Source organism: Bombina bombina, chromosome 2, assembly GCF_027579735.1.
Source record: "Bombina bombina isolate aBomBom1 chromosome 2, aBomBom1.pri, whole genome shotgun sequence".
Classification (NCBI taxonomy): Eukaryota; Metazoa; Chordata; class Amphibia; order Anura; family Bombinatoridae; genus Bombina; species Bombina bombina.
Window position 1 is genome coordinate 1,160,680,240 of NC_069500.1, and position 27,559 is coordinate 1,160,707,798.

At 38.2% G+C, this 27,559-nt stretch overlaps 1 protein-coding gene across 3 annotated transcripts in view; it reads right to left on the minus strand.

Annotated features, from left to right (window-relative positions):
- The window catches only part of GLRA3 (glycine receptor alpha 3), a 450,097-nt gene that overhangs the window by 34,862 nt on the left and 387,676 nt on the right, over positions 1-27,559 (minus strand). For all 3 annotated transcript variants that reach the window (XM_053703842.1, XM_053703843.1, XM_053703844.1), the window contains one exon: positions 18,458-18,672. In XM_053703842.1, the coding sequence (XP_053559817.1) occupies positions 18,458-18,672 (215 nt within the window). The remainder of the gene's footprint in view (positions 1-18,457; positions 18,673-27,559) is intronic.

Here is a 27,559-nt window from a genome sequence, read left to right on the forward strand (position 1 = left end):
TGCATCAAATGATTCTAATATTTTCTATTTTAAACATGTTTTAATTAGTGTAAAATAAATTAGCCAATGTTAATACCATATTATTATTACTATTATCGGCTAAATTCCAAGTTTTGCATTATGGTGCGGTATGGCTATACCGCTGAAAAATTGCGCGTGGAATGGCAGGTAACGCATATTACAAGTCGCGCCGGAATAGCTATACCGCAAGCATTTTAGCTTTTACGCAACTCTCCATTCCGCAATCAAAAAAATTACGTTTGAATGCGGGATTTTACATAGCGGCGTATTACAGCGTTGTGCCTTTCTGGCTAAAATGCTTGCGTTACAGCCTATACCGCCGTGAGCCATTCCGAGTTCTGAGACCAATAGTTATAGATTTTTCAAAACAAAAATGTTTTACAAAACTCATAAAAAACTACCTATTAACCCCATAAACCGCCACACTCCCACATTGCAAATACTATATTACACCTATTAACCTCTAATCTGCCGCCCACTCACATTGCCAGCACTAAAAAAAAACTATTAAACCCAGGGGTGTATTATGGCCTAGGCACACAAGGCCCATGCCTAGTGCGGCAGACTTTGAGGGGCGGCACTATTTGACATGCTTCCAGCCGGGCCGCTATCTTAGGGTAACTACTGTCAAGGGAGTGGGACCGGTGAGCAAACAGTTTTTTTATTTTGCTAAGTAACAGCAAACAGCTGCGTATCCAGCCGTGCTCCCTATGTGATATTGCATGCACGTCATCGCCCCCTAGAGGCCATGGGAGTGTGCGTTGAAAGCAGGGCCTCTTATAGTGGCGGGCGAGCTGGCAGTAGCCTGGGGAGCAGAGGTACACAAGGGGTGCAACCTGCAGAGAAAAATAAGGAGAGGTAACATCTTGGCTGGCGCTATAATAAAAAATACAGCCTTTTTAATGTGCTCAGTTTGCGTGGCTTATATACTGCAGCAGTATATTAGCCATGCAAACTCAAGCACATCAAAAAGGCTGTATTTTTTATTCTGCCCCATGTGCCATGAGCTATGATAATACTTTAGGCGCTAAGTGCAGGGATCAGAGTGATACTTCTGCCAGTGTAGTGGAACCTTTGACAGCTGGACTTGTTTATGACACACGCTGTCTAACTTCCCTGACTGCGGAAATGTAACAGTGGAGACAGCAGGGGTTGGGGCTTTCAGGACAGAGAAGACCAGACCGTCAGGCAAGGTAAGTTTATAACTTTAAAAATTATCTTTTTTTTTTTTCCCCTGCTGTTTTTTTTATGGCCTTTCTCCACTGCAGATAAATTATACTGTGTCTGTGAGCATAAGGGACTTATCAGTAAGTTTAAGTCAGATAAGTGTGCACTGTTCCCCTTTCTTAAAAAAAAAAAAGAAAGAAAGAAAGAAAGAATTTTTTCCTGTTACACAAGTTGAACTGTGATGGTGCAAAATGGATAATGCCCAGTGTGTGTTTGTGAGAGAGTTTGTGTCTTTGTGTGTGTGTCTTTATGTCTGTAATTGTGTGTGAATGTAAGTGTCTTTATGTCTGTGTCTTTGTGTGTGAGAGTGTGTTTTTATGTCTGTGTGTGTGTAACTTTGTGTGTGAATGTGTCTTTATGTCTGTGTGTGTGTAACTTTGTGTGTGAATGTAAGTGTCTTTATGTCTGTGTGTGTGTAACTTTGTGTGTGAATGTGTCTTTATCTCTGTGTGTGAGTGTAAAAGTGTATTTTACAGGGAGCAACAGTTAATAAAGCTGCTGATTAAATCCACCAATGGAAATAAGCGTTATCTCCTCTCCCTGCTCTCCCTCATCTGTCTTCCCTCCCACCACCTCCATTCTCTTTCTTGCTCTCCCTCCTCTATTCTGATTTAGTTTAAAAATGGTATGAAAAAGAAAAAAGGCATGTTACACCCTGACCAAAACGTATTATGGCTAAAAAAAGCCTAAAACCTGGGGGGGGGGGGGGGGGGGGGGGGCAGCAGAATTTTGAGTGCCTAGGGCAGCACAAAACCTAAATACGCCACTGATTAAACCCTAAACCGCCGCCCCCCTACATCGCCAACACTATAATAAAGTATTAACCCCTAAACCTCCAGCTCCCTACATTGCAACTAATAAACTAAGCCTATTAACCCCTAAACCGCTGGCCCCCCACATTGTAACTAATAAACTAAACTTATTAACCCTGAAATCGCTGGCCCCCCACATCGTAACTAATAAACTAAATCTATTAACCCCTAAACCGCCAGCCCCCCACATCGCAAAACACTAAATTAAACTATTAACCCCTAAACCTAACACCCCCCTAACTTTAAATTAAAAGTTACTATATAACTATCTTAAAATAAATAAAAACTTACCTGTGAAATAAAAATAAACCTTTGATTAAAGTATAAATTAACCTAACATAACTATTCTAATAAAATAAAATAAACTACCAATTAAAAATCCTAAACTGCATGATTAAAAAAACCTAACACTACGAAAAAATAAAAAACCTAAATTACAAATTTAAATAAACCTAATACTACGAAAAAAATAAAAAAATCTAACATTACAAAAAAAAACCGCTAAAATTAAAAAAGACTAACGGGTAGATTTAGAGTTCTGCGGCCAAAGGGGTGCGTTAGCTATGCGTGCTTTTTTTCCCCCGCACCTTTTAAATACCGCTGGTATTTAGAGTTCACAGAAGGGCTGCGTTAGGCTCCAAAAAAGGGAGCGTAGAGCATATTTACCGCCACTGCAACTCTAAATACCAGCGCTGCTTACGGACGCGGCCAGCTTCAAAAACGTGCTCATGCACGATTCCCCCATAGGAAACAATGTGGCTGTTTGAGCTGAAAAAAAACCTAACACCTGCAAAAAAGCAGCGTTCAGCTCCTAACGCAGCTACATTGTTTCCTATGGGGAAACACTTCCTAAGTCTGCACCTAACACCCTAACATGTACCCGAGTCTAAACACCCTTAACCTTACACTTATTAACCCCTAATATGCCGCCCCGCTATTGCTGACCCCTGCACTTTATTATTAACCCCTAATCTGCCGACCGCACACCGCTGCCACCTACGTTATCCCTATGAACCCCTAATCTGCTGCCCCTAACACCACCGACCCCTATATTATATTTATTAACCCCTAATATGCCGCCCCCAACGTCGCCGCTACCTACCTACACTTATTAAACCCTAATCTGCCGACCGGACCGCGCCGCTATTATAATAAAGTTATTAACCCCTAATCCGCCTCAATAACCCTATAATAAATAGTATTAACCCCTAATCTGCCCTCCCTAACATCACTGACACCTAACTTCAAGTATTAACCCCTAATCTGCCAATCGGAGCTCACCGCTACTCTAATAAATTTTTTAACCCCTAAAGCTAATTCTAACTCTAACCCTAACACCCCCCTAAGTTAAATATAATTTTATTCTAACGAAATAAATTAACTCTTATAAAATAAATTATTCCTATTTAAAGCTAAATACTTACCTGTAAAATAAACCCTAATATAGCTACAATATAAATTATAATTATATTGTAGCTATTTTAGGATTAATATTTATTTTACAGGCAACTTTTTATTTATTTTAACCAGGTACAATAGCTATTAAATAGTTAAGAACTATTTAATAGTTACCTAGTTAAAATAATTACAAAATTACCTGTAAAATAATTCCTAACCTAAGTTACAATTAAACCTAACACTACACTATCAATAAATAAATTAAATAAACTACCTACAATTATCTACAATTAAACCTAACAATATTTTTTATCAATAAATTAATTAAATACAATACCTACAAATAAATACAATTAAATAAACTAACTAAAGTACAAAAAATAAAAAAATATTTACAAACATTAGAAAAATATTACAACAATTTTAAACTAATTACACCTACTCTAAGCCCCCTAATAAAATAACAAAGCCCCCAAAATAAAAAAAATGCCCTACCCTAATCTAAAATTAAAATAGAAAAGCTCTTTTACCTTACCAGCCCTGAAAAGGGCCCTTTGCGGGGCATGCCCCAAAGAATTCAGCTCTTTTGCCTGTAAAAAAAAAACATACAATACCCCCCCCAACATTACAACCCACCACCCACATACCCCTAATCTAACCCAAACCCCCCTTAAATAAACCTAACACTAAGCCGCTGAAGATCTCCCTACCTTGTCTTCACCACACCGGGTCCCGATCTGTCCAGAAGAGCCTCCGATGTCTTGATCCAAGCCCAAGCGGGGGGCTGAAGAGTGACGTCCATCCTCGGGCTGAAGTCTGGATCCAAGCGGCGGCTGAAGAAATCCATCATCGGGCTGAAGTCTTGATCCAAGCGGGCGCTGAAGAAGTCCATCATCGGGATGAAGTCTTCTATGAAGCAGCATATTCAATCTTCTTTCTTCCGGAGCCATTATCTTCCAGCCGACGCGGAACATCCTCTTCTACCGACGCCTACTCGTCGAATGACGGTTCCTTTAAATGACGTCATCCAAGATGGCGTCCGTCGAATTCCGATTGGCTGATAGGATTCTATCAGCCAATCGGAATTAAGGTAGGAAAATTCTGATTGGCTGTTCCGATCAGCCAATAGAATGCGAGCTCAATCTGATTGGCTGATCCAATCAGCCAATCGGATTGAACTTGAATCTGATTGGCTGATTCCATCAGCCAATCAGAATTTTCCTACCTTAATTCCGATTGGCTGATAGAATCCTATCAGCCAATCGGAATTCGAGGGACACCATCTTGGATGACGTCCCTTAAAGGAACCTTCATTCTTCAGTTGGACGTCGGAAGAAGAGGATAGATCCGCGCTGGAGGTCTTCAGGATGGAGCCGCTCGTCATCGGATGAAGATAGAAGATGCCGCTTGGATCAAGATGGTTGCCAGTCTGGATCGCCTCTTCTTCCCGGATAGGATGAAGACTTTGGAGCCTCTTCTGGACCTCTTCAGCCGATGCTTGATAGAAGACTTCAGCCGGATTATGGATCGGCAGCCCCTGCTTGGGCTTGGATGAAGACTTCGGAGCCAGGACGGATCGGTGTGATACCTGGTGTGGTGAAGACAAGGTAGGATGATCTTCAGGGGGGTAGTGTTAGGTCTATTTAAGGGGGGTTTGGGTTAGATTAGGGGTATGTGGGTGGTGGGTTTTAATGTTGGGGGGTTTGTATTTTTCTTTTACAGGCAAAAGAGCTGAATTCTTTGGGGCATGCCCCACAAAGGGCCCTTTTAAGGGCTGTTAAGGTAAAAGAGCTTTGAACTTTTTTAATTTAGAATAGGGTAGGGCATTTTTTTATTTTGGGGGGCTTTGTTATTTTATTAGGGGGCTTAGAGTAGGTGTAATTAGTTTAAAATTGTTGTAATATTTTTCTAATGTTTGTAAATATTTTTTTATTTTTTGTAACTTAGATCTTTTTTATTTGTTGTACTTTAAATGTATTTATTTGTAGGTATTGTATTTAATTAATTTATTGATAGTGTAGTGTTAGGTTTAATTGTAGGTAATTGTAGGTATTTTATTTAATTTATTTATTGATAGTGTAGTGTTAGGTTTAATTGTAACTTAGGTTAGGATTTATTTTACAGGTAATTTTTTAATTATTTTAACTAGGTAACTATTAAATAGTTATTAACTATTTAATAGCTATTGTACCTGGTTAAAATAATTACAAAGTTGCCTGTAAAATAAATATTAATCCTAAAATAGCAGCAATATAATTATAATTTATATTGTAGCTATATTAAGGTTTATTTTACAGGTAAGTATTTAGCTTTAAATAGGATTAATTTATTTAATAATAGTTAATTTATTTCGTTAGATTTAAATTATATTTAAGTTAGGGGGGTGTTAGGGTTAGGGTTAGAATTAGCTTTAGGGGTTAAAAAATTTATTAGAATAGCGGTGAGCTCCGGTCGGCAGATTAGGGGTTAATGCTTGAAGTTAGGTGTCGGCGATGTTAGGGAGGGCAGATTAGGGGTTAATACTATTTATTATAGGGTTATTGAGGCGGGAGTGAGGCGGATTAGGGGTTAATAACTTTATTATAGTAGCGGTGAGGTCCTCTCGGCAGATTAGGGGTTAATAAGTGTAGGTAGGTGGCGGCGACGTTGGGGGGGGGGCAGATTAGGGGTTAATAAATATAATATAGGTGTCGGCGGTATTAGGGGCAGCAGATTAGGGGTACATAGGGATAACTTAGCTGGCGGCAGTGTACGGAGCGGCAGATTAGGGGTTAAAAAATTTAATAGAGTGGCAGCGATGTGGGGGGACCTCGGTTTAGGGGTACATAGGTAGTTTATGGGTGTTAGTGTACTTTAGAGCACAGTAGTTAAGAGCTTTATAAACCGGCGTTAGCCCAGAAAGCTCTTAACTCCTGTTTTTTTTCTGCGGCTGGAGTTTTGTCGTTAGATTTCTAACGCTCACTTCAGCCACGACTCTAAATACCGGCGTTAGAAAGATCCCATTGAAAAGATAGGATACGCAATTGACGTAAGGGGATCTGCGGTATGGAAAAGTCGCGGCTGTAAAGTGAGCGTTAGACCCTTTCCTGACTGACTCCAAATACCAGAGGGCGGTAAAAACCAGCGTTAGGAGGCTCTAACGCTGGTTTTCACGGCTACCGCCCAACTCTAAATCTAGCCGTATGATTACTAAAAATAAAAAAACGAAATTATCTAAAATAATAAAAATTACACCTAATCTAATAGCCCTATAAAAAAAAGCCCCTAACCTAACAATAAACTACATATAGCCCTTAAAAAGGGCCCTTAAAAGGACCCTTAAACAGCTCTTTTACCCAAAACATTACAAAGTCCCCCCTAAAAGTAACCCCCCCCAACTTAACCAACCCCCCAAAATAAAAAACCTAAATCTAAAAAAAATCGTAAAATACCCATTGCCCCTAAAGGGACATTTGTATGGGCATTTCCCTAAAAAAGGGCATTCAGCTCTTTTACTGCCCTTAAAAGGTTTATTGTTAGTTTAGGGGGTGTTTTTTATTTTTTTGGGGGGGGATATTTTTTTTTATAGAGCTATTAGATTAGGTGTAATTTTTATTTTTTGGGATAATTTCGTTTTTTTATTTTTCGTAATTTTAGCGTTTTTTATTTTTTGTAGTGTTAGGTTTTTTAATCATGTAATTTAGGATTTTTAATTGGTACTTTTAAATTAAAAGTAACTTTTAATTTAATGTTAGGGGGTGTTAGGTTTAGGGGTTATTAGTTTAATTTAGTATTTTGCAATGTTGCGGGCCGGCGGTTTAGGGGTTAATAGGTTTAGTTTATTAGTTACAATGTGGGTGGCTGGCGGTTTAGGGTTTAATAGGTTTATTATAGAAGTAGCGATTAGTGGTTTATATGCTTATTTATTATTAAAATTGTTTATTAAGTGTCGGCGATGTCGGGGAGCGGCGGATTAGGGGTTAATAACTTTAAATTAGCATTGGCGATGTTGGGGGCGGTGGTTTAGGGGTTAATCATTTTATTTAGTTCGGGGAGCGGCGGATTAGGGGTGTCTAGACTAGGGGGTTTACGTTAGGGTGCTAGGTTTAAACATAACTTTTTTCTCCCCATAGACATTAATGAGGTTGCGTTACAGGTGTTAGTTTTTTTTCTAAACTCAGCCCTTGGCTTTTGTACGGAATGGAGCTTAACGCACCATAACGCAAAGCACAAGGAGGTTTTTCAGTAACTCGTAATGGCAGCACTATGGTAAGTGAGATACTGCTAATTTCTTTGCATTCTTCACACACCCAGTTTAGCGCACAACTTGTAATCTAGGTGATTATTATTATGCTGAGTACATACAACACTATTGTTTTTGTAGGGAAAATACAGATACACAAACAAACAAACTAAAGAAAACCAATATTATATATGAGGTGGAGAGTCTTTCTCTAAGAGTGTAAAATCTACAGGTTAAAGGATGAAGGAGGCAGAAGGCATGGGGTATTTTACCATGTAGTTTGTAGTTGCAGAATGGGGGAAAAGCAGCTTAAAGGGACAATATACACATTTTTTCTTTGCATAAATGTTTTGTAGATGATCTATTTATATAGCCCATAAAGTTGTTGTTTTTTTAAAATGTATAGTTTTGCTTATTTTTAAATAACATTGCTCTGATTTTAAGACTCCTAACCAAGCCCCAAAGTTTTAGGAGAATACTGTCAGCTACCTTCTCCAGCTTGTTCCTGTTTGTGTAAAGGGTCTTTTCATATGCAAAGGAAGGGGGAGGGGGGGGAGTGTCTTATTTCTCAGTTGCAGTGGGCTTTCCAGCTACCTTTTCAACAGAGCTAAACTGAGAGCTTCTAAGTAAGTTTTTAAACAGTTTTATACTGGATTTTTATATCATTATCTGTGCATCTTATTCTTTATAGTAGTGTCTATTACATGCGGTTATATGAAAATTGGTGTATACTGTCCCTTTAAGATTTCTTTTGTTGATTAGAATAATAATGAGATTTTAGAGAAGAGGTGTTAAGTCTCTCTAAGAATATACATATACACCTTTCTTAGTCTGATGGAATAGGGTAGAAAGTTCCAGAGAGTAGGGATGGCTTTAGAGAAATCTTGGAGGCAGAAAGGGAAAGAGATGTAAAAGGAGTGTAATAATAATGGGAATTAATTAATGTAGCTAGAAACTTAATCAAAGAAAAAGTTTGGTGATTATCTGTATAGGTGAGGAAATATATTTGAGTGGTAGATCATTAAAAGCTGTTTAGATGAAGGTCAATATTTTAAATTGTAATCTAATGTTTAAAGGAGTCAGAGTAGGGACTGGCAGATTGGAGTAGCTGATGTGGAATAGCTAAGTTTTATGATAGAGTGGAGTGGAGAAAGGTAGAAGTTGGGGGGAGCACTTTGAAGAAGGTTGCAGTACCCAGTGAGTGAGAGCATTAATATTTTGGGGCTTCTTAAGTAAGGAAAGGGTAAGTTATTTTTGGAACACTTTTATTTATTTTTCATTTTTTTCAAACAAGTAACAACAAATAAAATATCATTGTAAAATAAAATATAGGGGCAGATTTATTAAATGTCTGTCCGACATGATCCGCTCAGCGGATCAAGTCCGACAGACATCGTTGAAAGCATACGCTGTCAGCATTTAGCTTTGCACAAGCAGTTCTGGTGAACTGCTTGTGCAATGCCGCCCCCTGCAGATTTGAGGCCGCTAGCAGGGGGTGTCAATCAACCTGATCTTATAAGATCGGGTGGATTGCTGTCCGCAGCCTCAGACGTGGTGGACCAGTTAAGGAGCAGCGGTCTTAAGACCGATGCTTCTTAACTGCTATTTCCAGCGAGCCTTAAGGCTCGCACGGAAACAGGGGCTTCAGGGGCCATTCGGCCCTTAATAAATCGTCCCCAAAGAATCAATCATTACAGCATTAAGAATTTACATAAAAGTTTACAGTAAATGAGTAATGATGAGAATTGTACACTGCACACTATGGGGCCGATTTATGATGGCCCGAATGGGGCCATCACACCCTGTTTACGCGCAATCAACCTGATCCTATGCGATCGGGTTGATTGACATCCCCTGCTACTAGCCGATTGGCCACAAATCTGCAGGGGGCAGCATTGCACAAGCAGTTCACAAGAACTAATATAGATACAAAAATATACAATATACAGTGCTAGATGGAAAATAACACTTAAATGTAACAACAAGAACTAATACTCTCCTTTTAGATAAGACCGCAGCCTTCTTACAGTCTCTCCTCTGTGACTGTTTTATACAAGTGGAAAAATGGCAAATAGATGGCGCTGGTCTGTACAGTGATGTTTCTCTATATGGTGAAGAGAAAAAGGGCTTGAGGTGTGTGTAGGATCCAATTAATATAAGTGCAGTATACTCACTCCATAAATAGTGGGAGTTCAGCTGCGATGTAATGTGTCTCCAGAGTGATGTAGTTCCCCAGAATAGTTTCAGAAACTCTCAAGAACCTGTTAATAGGTCTGCAAGCAAATGAAGACTCAAAATCAAGAAAAAACAAAATAGTAACTTACTCCATAAATAGGAGAATCCGGCTTGTCTCAGCAAAGAAGAATATCAACAGTCTTCCAACTTTGATAAAAAGATATTTATTTAAGCTCAACGCGTTTCAACTTTTAGCAAGTCTTTCTCAAGAGCAATATAAAATCAATAAAAGCAAGTAGCTGTGTGTATATAGTTCACAAGAACTGCTTGTGCAATGCTAAATTCGGACAGCATATGCTGTCCACATTCAGCGATGTCTGTTGGATATGATACGCTACATCGTATCATGTCGGACAAACATTTTTAAATTGGCCCCTAACTCTAGAATAGCATATGCTAAGTTAAGAAAATTTGAGAAAAAAGAGAAAGTGCTTTAACTTAAACTGGCCAATGTGAATACATATAAAAGAGGCACATTTTACTCCCATAAATCTCCCTCCTCTTTGATGGGGCTCAGCTCTCCTACGAGGTTCTATAACTATTAAAATCTGTAGGAAAACTATTACCCGGTATGTCTACAAGCTATTGCAAAGATCCTACTTTCCTCATTTGCTATTTTTAGCTTCAATATACATAATCCACGGTTCCCATAACTTTATAATTTGTCCCTTTTTGTCTAAAACACCTAGGAAAGGGTCAATTCTAAAGATATAGTGGAGAAGCATCGCAGAGTTTGGTAAGTGTTTGTGAATGTGGCGTAAGTACAGTGCAGAGTCTTGTGTGATGTCAAGACAGTGGACCTAGAATAACATTTTGAGTACAAAATTCCTCACAGCAAAACAGATCAATAGTTTTAGGTGTCTAAAGGTGAGTAAGGAGAAGCACAATTTTATAGAGTGACCCGAAGATATATGAGTACATCCAGAAAATTGCAGAGAGAATGGATTGAGTTGGCGTGAGATATCAGAAGAACAGTCATAGATGTGAGTGCCATCATCACAGTGAGGTAAAATAAATCAAAGCATGTTATATATTTTATAAACAAACTTACAGAGAGAGGCAGATAATCAGAAAATATAACAGTAAAAAAACTCTAAATGGTTGAAGATGTAAATAGCAAACCAGGAGATAGCTTTGTCTCAGGAAAAGATAGTTTACTGTTTTAATTGGAGACACAGGTCTAAAAGAATACATAGCAGCTGTGGCCCTTTGCTTTAGCACAAAGCAAGTATTGGTTACGTTATTGAGAAAAGTTTCAGTTGGGAGGGTGGGTAGAGAGCTGTTTGGGAGGGATCATAGAGCTTTGAGGGTTGAGAAGGGATCCCTACACTACAGAAAGAAAAAAAAAAAAAGCCCTAAACTGCATACTGGCCGACTGTCTGCCAGTACTTTAGATGGAGGTGAGGAGTCTGTGTGGGGGAGAGAGCTATTTGGGTGGTATCATTGAGGTGGGAGGTGTCAGACGGGAGGGTAATTACTATACTAAAATACTATCGGCGAGATTACGAGTTTTTGTCGGTAAGGCTTGCGTTGCTAACGAGCCTTTTTTTTTCACCGCTCCCTTAAGACAACACTGGTATTACAGGTTTTTACAAACCCGGCATTAGACACAAAAGGTAAGCGTAGAGCAAAATTTTGCTCCACATCTCATCTCAAAAATTTGTATTTATTTTAACTAGGAAGTCATTAAATAGTTAATAACTATTTAATAACTATTGTACCAAGTTAAAATAAATACAAAGTTGCCTGTAAAATAAATATAAACCCTAAGATAGATACAAATGTAATATTAGTTATATTGTAGCTAGCTTAGGGTTTATTTTATAGGTAAGTATTTAGTTTTAAATAGGATTAATTTATTTAATTGTAGTAATTTTATTTAGATTTATTTAAATTATATTTTTTGAGGGGTTAGGGTTAGGGTTAGACTTAGGTTTAGGGGTTAATAAATTTAATATAGTTGCGGCGACATTGGGGTTGGCAGATTAGGGGTTAACAAATTTTAACTAGTGTTTGCGAGGCGGGAGTGCGGGGGTTTAGGGGTTAATATATTTATTAAAGTGGCGGCAATGTCCGGTCGGCAGATTAGGGGTTAAAATATTTATTATAGTGTTTGCGATGTGGGGGGGGCCTCGGTTTAGGGGTTAATAGGTAGTTTATGGGTGTTAGTGTACTTTTTAGCACTTTAGTTAAGAGTTTTATACTACGGCATTAGCCCATAAAACTCTTAACTACTGACTTTTAAATGCGGTATCAGTCTTGACAGGAGAGGCTATACCGCTCACTTTCTCCAAGACTCGTAATACCAGCATTAGGCAAATCCCATTAAAAAGATAGGATACGCAATTGACGTAAGGGGATTTGCAGTAAGCTCGAGTCGCGGAAGAATAGTGAGCGGTACACCTGTACCTGCCAGACTCGTAATACCAGCGGGCGTTAAAAAGCAGCGTTTGGACCTCTCAACGCTGCTTTTTAAGGCTAACGCAAGACTCGTAATCTAGCAGTATTGCTTTTATCAGCTAACTAATTAACCCCTTCAGTGCCAGAAATTTCAGAAGTGTGGTGTACGTCTGCAATTAGACTCTATCTAATTAGCAAAAAGCAATGGCAAAGCCATGTATGTCTGCGAATTCTGAACAAAAAGGATCCCAGAGGAGCTTTTAAAGCCAATTGTGTTATGACTGTACAAGCGGAAATATAAATAATTTTAGTGAATTTTTTTTATATGATTGTATTTAGTGCCGAAATGGGGGCATTAAATATACCCAAACTAGCCTTGATCAATATCTAGGAAATATATAGTTTTGACAGGTAAATCCTAAATTCCAAGCCTCTATTTCTGTTTAAATGGAGTGATAGCAAAATGGAGCAAAAATACTTACGCCTAGATTTAGAGTTTTGCGCTAGCCGTCAAAACCAGCGTTAGGGGCTCCTAACGCTGGTTTTGGGCTACCGCTGGTATTTAGAGTCGTGTAGGTAAAGGTCTAACGCTCACTTGGCAGCCGCGACTTTTCCATACCGCAGATCCCCTACGCCATTTGCGTATCCTATCTTTACAATTGGATCTTTCTAACGCCGGTATTTAGAGTCTACACTATCAATAAATTAATTAAATAAAATACCTACAATTATCTACAATTAAACCTAACACTACACTATCAATAAATTAATTATATAAAATACCTACAAATAAATACAATTAAATAAACTAACTAAAGTACAAAAAATAAAAAAGAACTAAGTTACAAAAAATTAAAAAAATAATTTACAAACATTAGAAAAATTACAACAATTTTAAGCTAATTACACCTACTCTAAGCCCCCTAATAAAATAAAAAAAGCCCCCCAAAATAAAAAAAATTCCCTACCCTATTCTAAAATAAAAATAGAAAAGCTCTTTTACCTTACCAGCCCTTAAAAGGGCCTTTTGCGGGGCATGCCCCAAAGAATTCTGCTCTTTTGCCTGAAAAAAAAAACATACAATACCCCCCCCCAACATTACAACCCACCACCCACATACCCCTAATCTAACCCAAACCCCCCTTAAATAAACCTAACACTAAGCCCCTGAAGATCTTCCTACCTTATCTTCAACACGCCAAGTATAACCGGTCCAGAAGAGCCTCCGAAGTCTTCATCCAAGCCCAAGCGGGGGCTGAAGAGATCCATCATCGGGCTGAAGAGGTCCATCATCGGGCTGAAGTCTTGATCCAAGCGGCGGCTGAAGAGGTCCATCATCAGGCAGAAGTCTTCATCCTATCCGGGCAGAAGAGGACATACGGACCGGTAGACATCTTCATCCAAGACGCATCTTCTATCTTCATCCATCCGGAGTGGAGCGGAGCAATCTTCTTCCAGCTGACACGGATCCATCCTCTTCTACCGACGCCTACTCGCCAAATGACGTCATCCAAGATGGCGTCCCTCGAATTCCGATTGACTGATAGGATTCTATCAGCCAATCGGAATTAAGGTAGGAAAATTCTGATTGGCTAATGGAATCAGCCAATCAGATTCAAGTTCAATCCGATTGGCTGATCCAATCAGCCAATCAGATTGAGCTTGCATTCTATTGGCTGATCGGAACAGCCAATAGAATGCAAGCTCAATCTGATTGGCTGATTCCATCAGCCAATCAGAATTTTCCTACCTTAATTCCGATTGGCTGATAGAATCCTATCAGCCAATCGGAATTCGAGGGATGCCATCTTGGATGACGTCATTTAAAGGAACCGTCATTCGGCGAGTAGGCGTCGGTAGAAGAGGATGGATCCGCGTCGGCTGGAAGAAGATGGCTCCGCTCCGGATGGATGAAGATAGAAGATGCGGCTTGGATGAAGATGTCTACCGGTCCGGATGTCCTCTTCTGCTCGGATAGGATGAAGACTTCTGCCCGATGATGGACCTCTTCAGCCCGATGATGGATCTCTTCAGCCCCCACTTGGGCTTGGATGAAGACTTCGGAGGCTCTTCTGGACCGATCGGTGATACCCGGCGTGGTGAAGATAAGGTAGGAAGATCTTCTGGGGCTTAGTGTTAGGTTTATTTAAGGGGGGTTTGGGTTACATTAGTGGTATGTGGGTGGTGGGTTGTAATGTTGGGGGGCGTATTGTATGTTTTTTTTACAGGCAAAAGAGCAGAATTCTTTGGGGCATGCCCCGCAAAAGGCCCTTTTAAGGGCTGGTAAGGTAAAAGAGCTTTTCTATTTTTATTTTAGAATAGGGTAGGGAATTTTTTTTATTTTGGGGGTCTTTGTTATTTTATTAGGAGGCTTAGAGTAGGTGTAATTAGCTTAAAATTGTTGTAATCTTTTTCTAATGTATGTAAATTATTTTTTTATTTTTTGTAACTTAGTTCTTTTTTTATTTTTTGTACTTTAGTTAGTGTATTTATTTGTAGGTATTTGTATTTAATTTATTTATTGATAGTGTAGTGTTAGGTTTAATTGTAGATAATTGTAGGTATTTTATTTAATTAATTTATTGATAGTGTAGTGTTAGGTTTAATTGTAACTTAGGTTATAATTTATTTTACAGGTAATTTTGTAATTATTTTAATTAGGTAGCTATTAAATAGTTATTAACTATTTAATAGCTATTGTACCTGGTTAAAATAAATACAAAGTTACCTGTAAAATAAATATTAATCCTAAAATAGCTACAATATAATTATGATTTCTATTTTAGCTATATTAGGATTTATTTTACAGGTAAGTATTTAGCTTTAAATAGGAATAATTTATTTAATAAGAGTTAATTTATTTAGTTAGATTTAAATTATATTTAAATTAGGGGGGTGTTAGTGTTAGGGTTAGACTTAGCTTTAGGGGTTAATACATTTATTAGAGTAGCTGTGAGGTCTGGTCGGCAGATTAGGGGTTAATACTTGAAGTTAGGTGTCGGCGATGTTAGGGAGGGCAGATTAGGGGATAATACTATTTATTATAGGGTTATTGAGGCGGGAGTGAGGCGGATTAGGGGTTAATAACTTTATTATAGTAGCGGTGAGGTCCAGTTGGCAGATTAGGGGTTAATAAGTGTAGGTAGGTGGCGGCGACGTTGGGGGCGGCAGATAAGGGGTTAATAAATATAATATAGGGGTCGGCGGTGTTAGGGGCAGCAGATTAGGGGTACATAGGGATAACGTAGGTGGCGGCGGTATACGGAGCGGCAGATTAGGGGTTAAAAAAATATGCAGGGGTCAGCAATAGCGGGGGCGGCAGATTAGGGGTTAATAAGTGTAAGGTTAGGGGTGTTTAGACTCGGGGTGCATGTTAGGGTGTTAGGTGCAGACATAGGAAGTGTTTCCCCATAGGAAACAATGGGGCTGCGTTAGGAGCTGAACGCTGCTTTTTTGCAGGTGTTAGGTTTTTTTTCAGCTCAAACGACCCCATTGTTTCCTATGGGGGAATCGTGCACGAGCAGGTTTTTGAAGCTGGCCACATCCGTAAGCACCGCTGGTATTGAGAGTTGCAGTGGCGGTAAATATGCTATACGCACCCTTTTTGGAGCCTAACGCAGCCCTTCTGTGAACTCTAAATACCAGCGGTATTTAAAAGGTGCGGTGGAAAACAAAACTCTAAATTTAGCCGTTAAATTCTCCAGGCTAAATTTTCTCTGAAACTCCCGGTAGAGAAGGGGTTAACAAAAACACAAATTAAGTGCATTTTCAACACAGGAAAAACTGCACATTTCTTTATGCAATTTTTAATGTGAAAATTTATTCTATATATTATGTAAATACATTATACATAAAAAATAAATACATCAGTGAACTTGGATTATGAAATGTTTCACTTCAATGTTTTTTTATTGTTTTTTTAAGCCATTAAGTGACAACATTAACATGTTTTAGCGAAATATTCATTTCATTTACGTGAAATCCAACACAAGTTACAGCAGACTGTTGATAACTTTAGGTACATCGGTGGCGCGATTAAGTTATCAAGCTTACATCCTAAATTAAGTGAATTTAACCTACATGATCCATATTTCTACGCAATAGCAGCCATCTTTTCATGTAGTTTTTTGTTGTTAATATTTTCTGTATGGTATGTAAAATGCATTTGTTTTTTAAAGTGATTATAAATTTGAATGAATAAGTGCTGGTATCTAAAAACAATCTTAAAACAATGGCACTTTAATTAATTAAACTTTACAATGAAGCTTCTTTTTAAAAATACTTACCTTTGCTTTATTGAAAATAGACTGGCGATCCTCCGCCCACATCTCCTGCTGTAGTTAGCTTATCAATGACGAATCCAGGTTCCTCCAGTTGTTGTGTGGCCCCTTTGGTGTCCAACTTGTGGGGTACTTAATGATTGGAGGAAGCCGGATTCGTCATCCATATGCTAACTACAGCAGGAGATGCAGGCGGAGAACCGCCAGTCTGTTTTCCATAAAGCATACGTAAGTATTCTAAAAAAGAAGTTTCATTGTAAAGTTGAATGAATTAAAGTGCCCCTGTTTTTAAGATTATTTTAAGATACCGGGCACTTATTCATTAAACTTTACAATCACTTTAACTTTATAATATTAAATGGCGCCAAAAAAATAATATATACAATGGAATCTGTGCAATATTTATAAAATGTAGCGTTCTGAACTGGTCGCAGTAATGTACACCATTATTGAGCGATATCAAAGAAGCATTGAAATCAATTATTCATTTATAAATTACCATTTCTATAAGACGCCATCTTTGTGGTTCTTGAATTGTCCTGTCCTGGTTCCCAATTTCAATTCTCCTTCTCCTGTGTCTGAGAAGGATGCTGAAGCAAAACATGAGCATAAATATATTCATGTTTTAAAGAGCACTACACAAGAGCACGGACACGGGAGTAGGTTCAAGAAGTATGAAACAATAAGGTTGATCATTGCCTTTTTATAGCTGACACTCCCATTGTTTACTTTTAGGTAGCATTTTATTCCCCATTGCTTTCAATGTTATTCCCGTGCTCTAAGGTTGCAGATTTGAAGTCACGTTCACTGTGTAATTCGATGTGCGAACAATCAAGTTGACTGCTTGGTAGCTTAGAAACCTGGTGGATTGATGATTGCTATACACTAAATACATGTGGAGATGAATTAAATCGAACCTTGGCAATTAAGATTTGATTTTGATGAGATGAGCAGCATTTACAGATGCTGCTCATCTCATCAAAAGACATTTTTGTAAAACCGAGAAATGCCTCTAAAATGACACAGAGATTAGACAAACTTAAAGTTGAAGCTTTGATAAATAGAGCCCTCTAACTCAGGTGACATAAATGAACTGTTTAAATATAAAAATATGAACAGGCACGGAAGTTTTTCTAGCTTTTGTTCTGTCTCAGCTAAGTGCATCTCTCTCTCTTTTTATATAAATGAACTGTTACCAGCAATGAGAAAAGAAAAGAAATCCACAAATAACCGTATTTACTTATTTTAAAACTGGGTTGCTCCAATATACATATGTACAAAGAAGAATGCAAGTTTGTTTCATGATTACAAGTTCTTGGCAAGTTATTGCTAAACTTAAAGGGACAGTCAACACCAGAATTTTTGTTATTTTAAAAGATAGATAATCCCTTAATTACCCATTCCCCAGTTTTGCATAACCAACACAGTTATAATAATACACCTTTTACCTCTGTAATTATCTTGTATCTAAGCCTCTGCAGACTGCCCCCTTATTTCAGTTTTTTTGAAAGACTTGATTTTAGCCAATCAGTGCTCACTCCTTGGTAAATTCACGTGCATGAGCTCAATGTTATCTATATGAAACATACAAAGTGGTCTAGTGGTGAAAAACTGTCAAAATAGATTAGATTAGAGGTGGCCTTCAAGGTCTAAGAAATTAGCATATGAACCTCCTAGGTTTAGCTTTCAACTAAGAATGCCAAAGGAACAAAGCAAAATTGGTGATAAAAGTAAATTGGAAAGTTGTTTAAAATGACATGTCCTATTTCAATCATGAAAGTTTTTTTGGACTTGACTGTCCCTTTAACTACCTGTAGAAAGTCTATAACATTATAAAATGTAAAATAAGTATGTTTACTTACCTTTGGAAGAGAAGCTCTGGAACCAGAGCTCTGTGTTGTCATAGTAAGTACAGTGGTAATACCTAAAGCCACCCTAGCTGGAGCTGCATCCATATTTATCCAAAATGACACCCACGACAGAATGACAATCAAAAGACTAGGAATGTACATCTGAATTAGGTAGTATCCCATCTGCCTCTCAAGATGGAATCGCACTTCTATGCATGTGAATTTTCCTTAATGGAAAAAAGTGAATAATTAGTATAGAGATATTTAAAAATATTCACTTAAAAGGACATTTTAATATCTTTTACATATGTTTTAAGTATCAGTATATATATCTGTCAATCTGTCTCTCTATCTTGAACATTTATACTAGTCCACCAGCTCCTTCTCCTGATTTTTAACCACGAAAATTAACTGCTCTGATCGTAGTAATCATTACATAGAATGATGTGTTTAAAGCAAAAAATTTGCTTGATTGGATTAGCAAGTTGAAAGTAAAATGTTGTTACGGTGTTAGCGAAAGACTCATGCAGGCAAACTTCAGGACTTCCAGCATTGTAACCGCTCTAACTTCTTCTCTCTATAGACTTCTATGTGTTGATATATATTTATATGCATATCACAGTATATAAGCAGGACAACTGAGAGGGTTGGAAGGACAGTTGAGATGGAAGTTTGGTAGGTATATATATATATATATATATATATATATATATATATATATATATATATATATACACACACACACTGACACTCTATACAACACACATGCACTCTCATACACAAACACATACATGCAGCCACACACAGTCATTCTAAAAAGTGGAATTACTGAATGTGATCTTGGGGGATTATAGGGATAATAGTGTAACAATATGGGGTTCAAAACAAAAATGCCTTTTCTATTTATCGCTTGCACTTCAACCCGATACTGCTATATATCTACTGGTCTAAAAGCCAAAGGTACTTTACGAACACTTTAAATTCCTATGTTCTTCACTGGCAGCAAATGTTCTTTTTTATTTATTTCTATTTTTTTTTATATTTATATCTAAATATATCAAAAAAAAATAAAATATATATATATATATTTATATATATAAGTTTATAGCTATACCTATAAATATATTTGAATATACAGTATATATATATATATACTGTATATATATATATATATATATATATATATATATATGTATATATTTTCATATATATATATATATATATATATATATATATATATATATACACACACACACATATATATATATATATATATATATATATATATATATATATATATATATTGTACATACAGGTAATTATATAGAAATATATATTTAAAAATAAATATAACATTTTCTTCTAAGTGGAGAACAAAGGATTTTCAAGTATTTATATTAAAAACTTTAAAACATTAAAAAAATTAATAAAAATGATATTACATTTTTAAAGTTACTTGACTGGAAAGGGCTCAAACGTATATATATATATATATATATATATATATATATATATATATATACATACATATATATATTTATATATACATACACACATACATACATATTTACTCATATAAACAGAAACATACACATGTATACATATATTGGTTCTGCTCTTACTTATCAGACATATCTCAATTTGTGTTTATTTGTAAAATGTTAGGGCCCCTGTTTTTTTCTATATTTATAAATTATCTTCCCTTAGTTTGCAAAACCTCAACTGTACACATGTATGCGTATGATACTATAATAAATGCAACAAAACCAAACATATCACAACTTGATCTATTGCAGCAGGATTTTTTTAGAGGTCAAAAAATGGATCTGTAAAAATAAACTGTTTCTAAACAAGGACAAAACAGTAACCATGGTTTTTAGGATGAATCAAAAATATAACCATAATTATTATCAAACTGTAGGCTGGCCCCTGTGAACGCCTATAGACATCTTGGTATTTGGCTTGATTCTAACCTGTCAATTGGACCTCATATTGTTAAAACTGTACCCTAAAATTGGAGCCCTTTTTAGAAATATATCCTGACTAAATCTTGAGTTTAGGAGACATATTGTACAACAAATGCTGATCCCAGCAATAGATTACTGAGGTTTTGTGTATGCGTCCGCAAATAAGTTCCATCTCAGTAAACTGGCAATCTCTATAACGTGTTATGATGATTTGTCCTGCAATGCGACTACAAAACTCATCATTGTGATATGTTAAAAGAAATAAACTGGTATTTGTTGGACATAACTATATTGTGGCCATGAACTATTACAAACCGCAGGGCCCTCTATCATGTAAATAAATAAATAAATACAGCCTTTAATAGTTGAGTGGGTATTACACTGCAGAGGTCTTATTCAAATGCCTACTTCCTATAGCCTACGTACCTATGTCAATGTACTACTCCTCTACGTAATTAGGCCATTTATTGTGTTTGTATGGAACATCACACAGATAGATAATTAACTATTGAGATCTACATACTCTCCAATCTCAACTCAAACTGATGTATCTATTTTTGAGTGTCTGCCAACATCTAACGCAGGCTGGTCATGTACTCCCGTTACTATTTATAGTCCCATTATATAGTAGCTATATAAAACATGTCAGCTATGAGACCATAGATCTTGAGGTTCCATTGTGTTAGGACTACCACCGATCCAATATATAATTAGCTTATCAGCTTCCTGCTACACTCAACTATCCTCTTATCTCCTCTCCTCTCTCCCTCCCCCTCTACAGAATGAAACTCCTAATTTGGGAGGACGGTTTATGCGGTTTATCTAGCCTATACCGTAACCCTTACTAGTAATTACTATATTTCCCAAAGTGCTGAACATGTTTTTCCCACCTACCTTACCAAGACAGAACAGCACTACTTATAACTTTAGTTTAAAGCAACCAATATAAAAAGAGGTTCGCTAGTGGAGAACATAACTTGATTTCTACTATTGTACACACACCTTCTACATTTTGGCAGTTTTTCTTTGAGTTCCAAACCAGACCCATGTCTGGATATACATTTCACATAGAGTATTGTGTATCTTATTGGTGTACTGCATAATTTCTCTGTTATCCACTTTACGCCATACTAGTATATCTAGCATATGTCTTATCTTATGTTTTGTACCCTGATATAACTTGATGTTTTTTTCACCTACAAATTTGTAACACCTTTATCTGATGACATGTGCTATTTGTATATATTTTGTTGAACCTCAATAAAAAAAAAGAAAAAAAAGAAATAAACTGGCTCTCGATTGAATGTAGATGCTTTCTTCACCTCTCTTGCCTTGAACCACTTTTCTGAGAAACTCCCATGCTACATGAGCAGTATGCTTACCCTTGCTCCCCACTCCCCCTATAAAAAATAGAATATTGGCGCACATCCACTTCTATATTATCAACTTCTATATTATCAAAACATTTTAAATATTGCAAAAATCTCCTAAGCTTATATGTTAAAATTGGGATCTTAGTTACACAATATGGCCATATTTTGCTTAAGCCAGTCACCAACTTACAAGGTGTCCCAATGTTGACTGGTCCAGGCTTTATACACACTTCCAATGTACTATAATGAGAGCACCTGAGTAACTTGTTGGCTGCACCCCTAAGAATTAATATAAATAAAAATAATTTTGTATGTGCTGAACCATATGTATATGTATTTAAAGGAAGACTAACTATCTTCATGGTTTATAGCACCCCACCCAGTTGCTCAGGTACTCTCATTATAGTACACTGGAAGTGTGTATGAAGCCAGAGAGGCTCATTCTTAAAATGCATAGTTAATGCAGGAATGTTTCAGCGCAGAAAGGCAGCACATTGTAGTGTTAGGACCAGTCAACATTGGGACAACTTGTAAGTTGGTAACTGGCTTAAGCAAAATATGTCCCTGTTCATACCTTTAGGATGTAATGTACCTTATCTGTAAATCCAAAATGATTCTCTCTTTTTTAACAGTAATTCTTTATCTCCACCCCTCCTAGGCCTATACACTTGCTCAATAATTTGGAACCTAAATTGAGAAACCTGATGTCCTGCTTTAATAAAATGAAATGCTACTGGGGCATTCATGTCCCCCCTACTAATACTCGATTTGTGTTTGTTCATCCATTCACGGACCTTCCTAGTGGTCTCCCCCACATATAAAAGACCATATGGACACTTGATTGTATAAATCACATATTCACTGTTACAGTTGTAGTAACCAATTATGTCAAATTTCTTTCCTGTGTGGGGATAAAAAAAGGAAGAGCCCATTAATGATATTGCTACAGTTAAGGCACCCCAAACAGGGATAAAAACCTTTACTTGCTGTGGTTATATAACGTTGACCTCCAGTCTTAGCTGTACCAATATCAGATTTTATGAATTTGTCTCTTAGAGAAGGGGACCTCTTAAAGGCAGGCATAAATATTGTCTAACTCTGCATTACAGTCCTTCAGGATATACCAATATTTCCTTAGGATCCTAAGGATCTCACTACTTTGTTATATTGAGTAACAAAAGTTAATCTACCCATTTTTTAGAGTTATCTTTTTCCTTGTTTCTTTTTACAAAATTATCTCTTATGGGCAAATTACTCACTCTCTCAATATTTTCCTCAATAAATTCATCTGGATATCCTCTGTCCTTAAACAGTTTACCCATTTCTGACAGGGGACTTATCAGACTCCAATACAATCCTCCTTACTCTCAAAAACTGGCTGTACGGTAAAGATTTCAACAATGAGGGGGGAATGGGCACTATCGTACCTCAACAAATTATTCCTATCAATTAGTTTTTTATAAATGTCTGTATGAAGACATCCTTTCTCTTTATACACCCTAGTATCCAGAAATTCCAAATTAGTCTCACCCCAAAAGTCAATTTAAACTATATATACATGGAACAACTATTCAAATCCTTAACAAAAGAATTAGGGGTTCCAACGTTGCCATACCATATTAAAAAATAGATGTAATCGATGTAGGGCCACCAGGTGGCACTCCATCGATGAAATTCTGGATTCTCAAATACACACTTTTCTTCAAACACATTCATAAAAAACAAAATGTATGCTTACCTGATAAATTTCTTTCTTTCTGGATATGGAGAGTCCACAACGTCATTCCAATTACTAGTGGGAATATAAATCCTGGCCAGTAGAAGGAGGCAAAGAGCACCACAGCAAAGCTGTTAAGTGTTCCTACCCTACCCATAATCCCCAGTCATTTGACTGAAGGGAAATTGAAAAAGAAATAACACAAAGGTCTTAATTAAGGGTGGGGTTGTGGTCCGGAAATAAATAAATTTATCAGGTAAGCATAAATTTTGTTTTCTTTCCTAAGATATGGAGAGTCCACGACGTCATTCCAATTACTAAAGGGAACCAATACCCAAGCTAGAGGACACGGAATGAATAGGGAGGGAGAACAAGACAGGCAGACCTAAACAGAAGGCACCACCACTTTGAAGAGGTTTTCTCCCAAAAGAGGTCTCAGCTGAGGCAAAAGTATCAAATTTGTAAAATTTAGAAAAAGTATGCAGAGAGGACCAAGTTGCAGGCTTGCAAATCTGTTCCACCTAAGCTTCATTTTTGAAAGCCCAAGAAGAGGAGACAGCCCTAGTGGAATGACCAGCATTCTCATAAGCAAAGGGAATTATAATTCTCAACCAGAGGGAAAGAGAAGTAGCGGTAGCCTTCTGACCCTTGCGCTTTCCTGAAAAACAAACAAACAGGGGCAGAAGACTGGGAAAAATCCTTAGTCACCTGTAGGTAGAATTTTAGAGCATGCACAACATTCAAGTTGTGCAACAGACGTTCCTTATGAGAAGAAGAATTGGGACAGAGAGAAGGAACAACAATTTCCTGATTAATATTTCGATCCAAAACCAATTTCGGAAGAAAATCCAATTTAGTACGAAGAACTGCCTTATCTGCATGAAAGATAAGGTAAAGAGAACCACGCTGCAAGGCAGTGAGTTCTGAAACTCTCTGAGCAGAAGAGATAGCAATAAGAAACAAAACCTTCCAAGATAACAACTTAATATCTATAGAATGCATTGGCTCAAACGGAGCCTGCTCCAAAACTTTAAGAACAAGGTTAAGGCTCCAAGGAAGAGCAACAGATTTAAACACAGGCCTGATTCTGACCAGGGCCTGACAAAAAGATTGAACATCTGGCACATCTGCCAGATGCTTATTTAAAAGAATAGATAAAGCAGAAATCTGAGCTTTCAGAGAACTGACTGACAACCCATTCTCCAGACCTTCCTGAAAAAAAGACAAAATCCTAGGAATCCTGACCCTACTCCAAGAGTAGCTTTTGGATTCACACCAATAAAGGTATTTACACCATACCTTATGGTACATTGTACGAGTAACAGGCTTGCGAGCCTGTAGCATGGTCTCAATGACTGACTCAGAAAACCCACGCTTAGCCAGAAATAAGCATTCAATCTCCAAGTAGTAAGCTTCAGAGAATCGAGATTTGGATGGAGGAATGGACCCTGAGCTAGAAGGTCCTTCCTCAGAGGCAACCCCCAAGGTGGCAGAGATGACATCTTTACTAGGTCTGCATACCAGATCCTGCGAGGCCATGCAGGAGCTTTTAGAATTATTGATGCTCTCTCCTGTTTGATACGAGCAATGTCTTGTGGAAGGAGCACAAACGGAGGAAACAGGTATGCTAGACCGAAAACCCAAGGAACCGCCAGAGCATCTATCAGAGCAGCCTGCGGATCTCTTGACCTTAAAATGTACCTTGGAAGCTTGGTGTTCTGCCCAGACACCATCAGATCCATCTCCGGCACCCCCCACTTGAGGGTTAACCTGGAGAACACCTCTGGATGGAGAGCCCAGTCCCTGGGATGAAATGTCTGTCTGCTCAAGAAATCCGCTTCCTATTTGTTCTTTTCTGGAATGTGGATGGCAAATAGACAACAATTGGGAGCTTCCGTCCACTGAATAATCCGAGCCACCTCCTTCATGGCTAAGGAACTCAGAGTTCCTCCCTAGTGGTTGATGTAAGCCACTGAGGTGATGTTGCCTGACTGGAACCTGATAAACCTGGCTAAGGACAATTGAGGCCAAGCCATCAGAACATTGTAAATTGCTTTTAACTCCAAGATGTTTATTGGAAGAGCAGACTCCCCCCCAGAGTCCATAGTCTCTGAGCCTTTGAGACCCAGACTTCTCCCCAGTCTAGCAGACTGGCATCCATGGTCACTATCAACTAGGAAGGTCTCTGGATGCATGTGCCCTGAGACAAATGCTCCTGAGCAAGCCACCATGGGAGAGAGTCTCTTGTTGACTGGTCTAGGTCTATTCTCTGAGACAGATTCAAATGGTTTCCGTTCTATTGTCTAAGCATGCATAACTGCAGAGCTCTCAAATGGAATCAAGCAAAGGGAATTATGTCCATGGAAGCGACAATCAGACCAATTACCTCCATACATTGAGCTACTTATGGCCAAACAGTAGACTGAAGAGAGAGGCAAGAGGAAAGAATTTTGGATTGTCTGACCTCTGTCAGAAAAAAAATCATAGATAGGAATTATGGTTCCTAAGAAAACCACCCTTGTAGCTGGAACAAGGGAATTCTTCTCCAGATTCACTTTCCATCCATGGGAACATAGAAAAGACAACAAGATCTGATGAGAGTTTGCTTGTTGAAAAGATGGCACCTGAACCAATATGTCATACAGATAGGGCGCCACTGCAATTCCCCAACACCTGATCATTGCCAAGAGAGCCCCCAGAACCTTTGAGAAAATTCTGGGAGCTGTGGCAAGGCCAAATGGAAGAGCCACAAACTGAAAGTGTTTGTCTAGAAAGGTAAATCTCAGGAACTTGTGATGATCCCTGTGGAAGGGAACATGAAGATACGCATCCTTTAGGTCTATGGTCATCATGAACTGACCCTCTTGGAACAAAGGAAGAATGGAACGAATGGTTTCCATATGGAAGGACCGTACCCTGAGAAACTTGTTGAGATACTTCAGTTCCCTCTTTTTTGGGAACCACAAACAGATTTGAGTAAAAACCTAGACCCTGTTCCCTTAGTGGAACTGGAGCAATCACTCCCAGGGAGAAAAGGTCCTGAACCCAGTTACCTGGTCTGTAGATAATCTTGAGAGGTGGAATCTGCCCCTGGGAGGGCAAGATTTGAATTCTATTTTGTAACCCTGAGATACTATATCCACAGCCCAAGGATCTGGGACATCTCATATCCATGTTTGATAAAACAAGGAAAGTCTGCCCCAAATTGAACCGATCCCCGACCGGGGGCAAACGCTTCATGCTGACTTAGACTCAGCTGAGAGTTTCTTAGATTGCTTGCCTTTGCTCCAAGACTGATTGAGTTTCCAAGAAGACTTGAAATTCTCCTGCTTGGAAGAGGGAGAGGAAGACGTTTGACCTTTGAAGCTACAACAGGAACGAAAATTACTTTGACGTCCTTTAGGTCTGTTCTTCTTGTCTTGTGGTAATATCAGAAATTATTTCTGCCAGACCGGGTCCAAACAAGGAAGCGCCAGAAGTTTGGACTTGGAGGTAACATCAGCTGGCCAAGATTTTAGCCACAAAGCCCTGCGGGCTAGGATGGTGAAGCCAGACATCTTGGCTCCTATCAGTCAGTAGAGCAAATAGCCCTAACGAGGTGCGCTTGTGTATAGCGTAGAGGAGAAACCTCAGGCGGATCTTGAAACTGCGGCAGCACTCCCATTGCAAAGAGACGTGATGAAATTTCCCATGAGAAACAGAAAAAGAGAGGCTACACCATAGGACAATATCGTCTGAGACAACTAGACACCAAAGGAGAAAGTCAGGTGGTTGTGGCTGAATAAACGTTTGACTGAAGTACCTGCTTCAGCATCTCAGTGATATGTGCAAGAGACATCAGACACAAGGCATCCTTGCTCTCTCTCTTGGAGTTTGTGTACCCTTACCGGTACTCCTAGCAGAACACTGTCAGTGCAGGAACCAGAGGATTGTGGATCCCTTGGACTGGCTGATCTTCTGTGACGACATCAGTGATGTATCTGACGTTCCAGCATGTCTGTCGGGCGACTCATTATAGTCCTGATCGGCTGTGTCTGGCACCCTGACTGTGCCGCTA